General features: G+C 43.3%; 1 protein-coding gene across 2 annotated transcripts in view; it reads left to right on the top strand.

Moving 5' to 3' along the window:
• Positions 1 to 431: 431 nt before the first annotated feature.
• The window catches only part of LOC122935819 (mast cell carboxypeptidase A-like), a 68,950-nt gene continuing 63,381 nt past the window's right edge, over positions 432 to 6,000 (top strand). For both annotated transcript variants that reach the window (XM_044291719.1, XM_044291720.1), the window contains exons 1-3: positions 432 to 504; positions 630 to 705; positions 1,142 to 1,266. In XM_044291719.1, coding sequence (XP_044147654.1) covers positions 434 to 504; positions 630 to 705; positions 1,142 to 1,266 — 272 coding nt within the window. In that variant the 5' untranslated portion in view covers positions 432 to 433. The remainder of the gene's footprint in view (positions 505 to 629; positions 706 to 1,141; positions 1,267 to 6,000) is intronic.

Below are 6,000 nucleotides of genomic sequence, written 5' to 3'. Positions count from 1 at the left end.
ACCACTCCTGCTACTAAAAGCTCCACAAAATGTATGATTATCCTGATCTTCTCATTGCAGTGGCTGGGTTTGGAGTTGACCCCACGCTACGCCAAGCCCCCCGGACACTGTGAAGGTGTCACCACGTGTTGCTGGTCTCCAGAAGAGATGGTAAGGCGCGGTGCACCCAAATGGGAAATAAGTCCAGAGAGTCAGGGTCTGCAGTAAAATTGTCTTCTTCTGGTCACTCAATAGTCTGGTAGAGTCTCCTCTTCTGAGCACTGTTACCTAACTGCAGAACACTAGGGACTCAATATTTAAAGTTTCTATCTCAACTAGAACCTTCTAGTGGGAGGGTTGGAGCGGAGAAAAGATAATCTGATAGTGATCACATGTAGTTTGGTGGAAAAAGATATAAAGACGGGAAAGAAGTTGGTAATAGCCAGCAGACAATATGAAGCTGATACTACTTTTCTGTTACATTGCATTCAGTCTCAGCGTTCCACGCGTCCGGCGATTTGACAAGTACTGTTCTTTTCTATGCATGGTGACACTTTTCATTGAATGGCTGATCTGCTAACCTCTTAGTAATTACACTATTACAGTGCATTTTTCATGTTTCTGATTACTATATATTTATCCTTTTGCAGTGAGAAACTGTTCCATGTTACTCCTAAAAGTGACGATGAGGTGAAATTTATTAAACACTTGGACACCACAATGAAGGTGAGTAGTTTCATGGTTCTGTGGTCATCAGATTATATAAATATTTCAAACTTGACAATAGTAGTACAGAGTATGGCACTTTTCAAAAACCTAGATAGATGGTTCATTGTAGTTTAGGGTATAATGGTATATAATAAAATATACTCTTTTATTGATGAATGAGTATACAGTTTCTGCATTGCACTGGAGTTCTCATCAGATACCATTTATTAGAATGGAGTTTGCACAAGTCCATTCATATGCTGCAGAACAACCCAAATTAGTTTAGAAAGTATAGAATGTATTTTCAATCACGGAAAATTCTGCAACATATCTACTGTGTTTAAACCGATCCTTAGATAGATTCCTACAATCTGTTGGTACAGTGTGTAGATGTGCTGACTCTTTTGGAAACTTTACCAGTTACAGTTGCAAGAAAATATTTTAACTTTTACAGCTTGACTTCTGGAAACCCAAATATAGCAATCATGTGACCCCAAAAACCAAAGTGTCTTTTCATGCTGATGCTCAACAATCTAAAGTGATTGAGGCGCTCCTCACACAGGAAAGAATCGAATACAGGTAAGTCATTAATTATATAATATCATTGTGCACTGTCATATAATTCCTTAAAACCATAGAACTGGGATATGATTTTTAATAATGTTTTGCTTATATGTATCAGCTAATTTATCTTGTAAATTGTTGTTTCACCTTACATATGACAACAGTAATTTGCATGTAAACTTTGCTTTATTCTTCCCATACTAATCATCCTCTATGCATGTGCTTACTACCAGGGGCGGATTAAGTGCATGATAGGGCCAGGGCTGTCTACCCAACTTTTAGTTATTTTTCTGTATGAAGAGGCTGCGGTGCCACAGTCTCTTCCTAGGCCATATGACATTGTTCACATGGTCTAGGTGCAGCTCTGTTCCATCTGAGTGATTGGGGCTGAGCTGCAGTACCAAGCACAGTGCTATCAAATGGGCAGCGCTGTGCTTGGTAAGGAGCAAAGAGACTGAGGCGCTCACTGGAACATCGCGGTCTCCTCAAACAGCTGATTGCCAGGAGTCGAACCGCCACTATCTCATAACTCTCTGAGTACAGATGTCATATATATTACCTGCAGTCCTATGTAACACACCACATAACACAGTGAACTATTGTGTTACGTGAGGTGTTACATAGGACTGCATGTAACATCTACTACATTATCTGCACACAGAAAGTTATCACTGTTATCTGGGCTGTTACATAGGACTGCAGGTGACAAATTAAAATTTAGTTGCCAAATTTAAAATACATATGATTATGATTAAAAAAAAAGACATGGCGGAGAAGATGAGACACAGTTCACAGTAGTAAGCCAGCTCTACATATAGGGGAATACAACATCACATACCTGTTACATCCAGTGACATCGCCTGTCGGGTAGATCTTCTCTTTCCTCTTCTCCTCCATTTGACCCTGACCGCCATGACAAATTCTTTCAGCCGCATCTCGTCTCTACAAAGTTTGTTACACAGACACATTAGCGTTCTCATAATTGGGGTCAAACTGGTGTAAAGTAGAACTAGCTTAGGTGCCCATAGCAACCAATCAGATTCCACCTTTCTTTTTCCAAAGGAGCTGTGAAAAATGAAAGGTGGAATCTGTTATTATGGGTTACTAACCCAGTTCTACTTTACACCAGTTTGATAAATTACTCCAGAGGTCCCTATAGTGTCTACAGCAATTATAATGTCCCGTAGAGTGCCCCCAGTAATAATATTGTGCTCCAGGTAATAATGCCTGTATAGTGTACCCAAAAATAATGTCCCCTAATAGCAAAGCCCCCATACTACTCCATATAGTAATTTCCCCCACACTGCCCCATATAGTAATTTCCCCCACTCTGCCCCATTTAGTAATTTCCCCCACTCTGCCCCATATAGTAATTTCCCCCACACTGCCCCATATACTAATTCCTCCCGCACTGCTCCATATAGTAATTTCCCCCACACTCCCCCCATATAGTAATTCCTCCTGCACTGCTCCATATAGTAATTTTCCCCACTCTGCCCCATATAGTAATTTCCCCCACACTGCCCCTATATAGTAATTTCCCCCACACTGCCCCTATATAGTAATTTCCCCCACACTGCCCCTATATAGTAATTTCCCCTACACTGCCCCCATCAGAGGTCGCAATAACGCCTGTACAAGCGTCATAGACGCCTGTTCAGGCTATTTTACTCCCTGGAAAAAGTCTAAGGCGTACCGTTACGCCTTAGACTTTTCCCTGCCATTCATAAGTGCAGTGAATGGTGTGAACGGTACAGGTAGCGCAGCAATTCTGCTGCTGCCTGAAACAACCAATAACAAGGCTTCTTACAGTAAGGAGCTTTGTTATTGGTCAGTTTGAGCGGGCTGACAGAGCTAATGGCACACCGCTCTTAAGTGAGGAAGGAGGCGCGCAATCCTCACTGGTTGGGTAAGTGGCCTTGCTGTGAAATATAGTAGGGGTCCTGGATCTGAGTGCATCGTTTTTCTCTATAATGATGAGTCTGAAGCGCTCAGCCGAGCGTTGTCTCTCCTCCCTGCTGAGTGCGGTATTGATGACGGCCTCAACAGAAGGTCTAGGGGACTGTCTTCACTACCGCGCTCAGCAGTGAGGGAAAGACTTCTGCTTATAGAAGTCAGCGAGGCTTCATGAACAAGGGCGCGTCATGGTTCTATACAACCTCCATAACGGACAGACCTGTCACTCGTAGACCTCTACCTATGTCACCTGTCAGCTTTCCTATGAATCCATCAAGGATAATTCATTGCAGCATGTTTCATCAGACGCTGAACTAGACATATTGTGTACTACAAGGATTTCTTCTGTAATGCGGCGCCGCATGGAGGCACATGGTACTACAAGGACTGCTGTGACCATTTACAGCCTCCAGGACATACAGTCCTTCTGCCAAGCGCATGAAATCTTTGCTGTAAGACTGTATAATCCAATAACTACAGCGGTGGTGGCAATTTTGTGGCATTATCTGGTGGCATGAGATAGGGCAATGGTTCATGAAAGAGGAACTCCCCTTTATAGCAAGATCAAGCAAAACACAAAATGACAGCCTCTAGATCAAGGATCAGCAACCTCCAGCTTTTCTGAAACTACAACTCACAGTATCCTACTTTCACTTCTTTATGAGTTACAAGAACAGCTGAGCAAGTGTGCATGCTGGGTGTTGTAGTTTCACAGCAACTGTGAAAGTGCCGAAGGTTGCTGCACCCTAGATCTACAGGCGAGCCTAGTGGTTATCACTGCGTGATGACGTCATCCAGATCCACAACAAGTGACTGTGGTGGTGCGAGCACTAGCAAGAGGTATGTGCCTAGGTCTTTCGCTTGTGCCCTTGGCACCAGCATGCACCACCATCCATTGTGCCAGTGTCCTGCTCTGCCAGTGCATCAGGTCTCTTCAGTGCCTACTAACAGCCTCGGTGGCATTACACACCCACCTGAGATCTCATCTACAAGGACGTAACTTTGGTGGGCAGCAATGGCCACGTGATGGATGGCAAACCCCAGTGACCAGCGGCACAGAAATAGCAGCAAACATTTAAGGGATTGTCCCAAGATCAACACTATTTACCTATCCATACTTCACCCAGAGAACACAAGAACATGGTAACCAAGGTGGGGCCCTCAGCGATCATGTACTTAAAGAGGACATGTCTGTTTAAGTAATGATTTGCATTTCCCATTCAATAACAATTCTGGGGAATCAATTCTTGTGACTCTATAGTGTGCCATTCCTCTATTATTCCTACTAGAACGTATGAACAAATTGCTAGTAGTCTGCAATAAAGGTCGAGCGGGGTGTTACCAGTTGACAGCACTGATTGAATAATATCAGGCTGCGCAGTGACACCCCCATCTGGACCTTCACTGCAAACTGCTAGCAAGTTATTCATAACTAATAGCAGAAATAAGGGAAATGGTGCAACATAAAGTCATAAGAATAGATGCTCCAGGATTGTTATTACATGGGGGGTGCAAGTAGTTACCAAAACAGACAAACCCTTTAAACCTCATAAAAACACTGCAACAGTGTCTTAAGTGGTGCCGACCCCCTCAGAGAAATAGTGACCTCAGCTAAATTTTAATTGTCTAAATTTATTTATGCATGGAAGACAGTTCTAGAGTACTAGTAATGTATTCCCTGCATCAATAGCCACCCCTTAATGTTATGTAGGCCTTCGTGTTATCTATTAGAATTACTGTAGCTTTTGTACTCCTCATTGGCTGAAAATACTCCTGAAAAAAAGTAAGAGGAGTATTTTTACTCTTCCAGAAAAAATGTAGCGCAACCTCTGGCCCCCATATAGTAATTTCCCCCACACTGCCGCCATATAATAATTTCCCCCCCACTGATCCATACAGCAATTTCCCCCCCACTGCTCCATACAGTAATTTCTTCCGCACTGCCCCCATATAGTAATTCCCCCCACACTGTTCCCCATGTAGTAGTTTGCCCCCACAAAGTAATTTGCGCCCCACACTGCCCCCATCAAGTAATAACCCCCCAGACTGCCCCATTTAGTAATTTGCCCCGACACTGCCATCCATTAAGTAATTTGCCCCCAAACTGCCCTTCATTGAGTCATTTGCCCCCATGGAAACATTTCACATTTTCCCCCACTGTCCCTGTAGTAATATGTCTTCCTCTGTGGCACACACACAAAAAAAACTAACAAAAAAAGAAAAAGAAGGCTAAAACTTACCTGTGTCCGGAATTGTGAGGCAGGTGCGCGTACCCCTATATAGGCTCATGATGACGTCATCACACACGCGGCCCTGGGTTTTTATCACCACATAGGCCTCAGGCCTTTTAGGCTTGAAGCCTATGGCAGTGATAGGTGGCAGGGCAGGGAACTATGCGCTCCCATGCCCCACCATAGTTTGTGGGTGTTTGCGGACCGTTACAGAATAATCTCGCCCAAAAATGGAGTCTGTTGTGACCACCTTGAGGCAACAAGTTGCTGAGCTTTAATAATTTGGTTCTACTTACCAAGAAAAGTTACAAACCCTGGTGCTGGATCAACAACAAGAAATAATTGAGCTGCAGAGACAGTTTCTGGATGTGCGCAACTCAGGTTCAGATTTAAATAACTGTATGCCTCTGCCATCAAAGTTCAGTGGGGATTGTCGCGATTACCGAGAATTCCTTAATCAATGCTGCATATACTTTCAAATGCAACTAGCTCCTTTTACTAGTGACAGGAAAAAAGTGCTATTTATCATCAATCTTAATATGGAAACTGTTGATGGATCACC

The sequence above is a fragment of the Bufo gargarizans genome, chromosome 4, assembly GCF_014858855.1.
Source record: "Bufo gargarizans isolate SCDJY-AF-19 chromosome 4, ASM1485885v1, whole genome shotgun sequence".
In the NCBI taxonomy this organism is placed as follows: domain Eukaryota; kingdom Metazoa; phylum Chordata; class Amphibia; order Anura; family Bufonidae; genus Bufo; species Bufo gargarizans.
The sequence above is the reverse complement of the archived record's forward strand: the minus strand, read 5'-3'. Positions and strand labels throughout refer to the sequence as shown.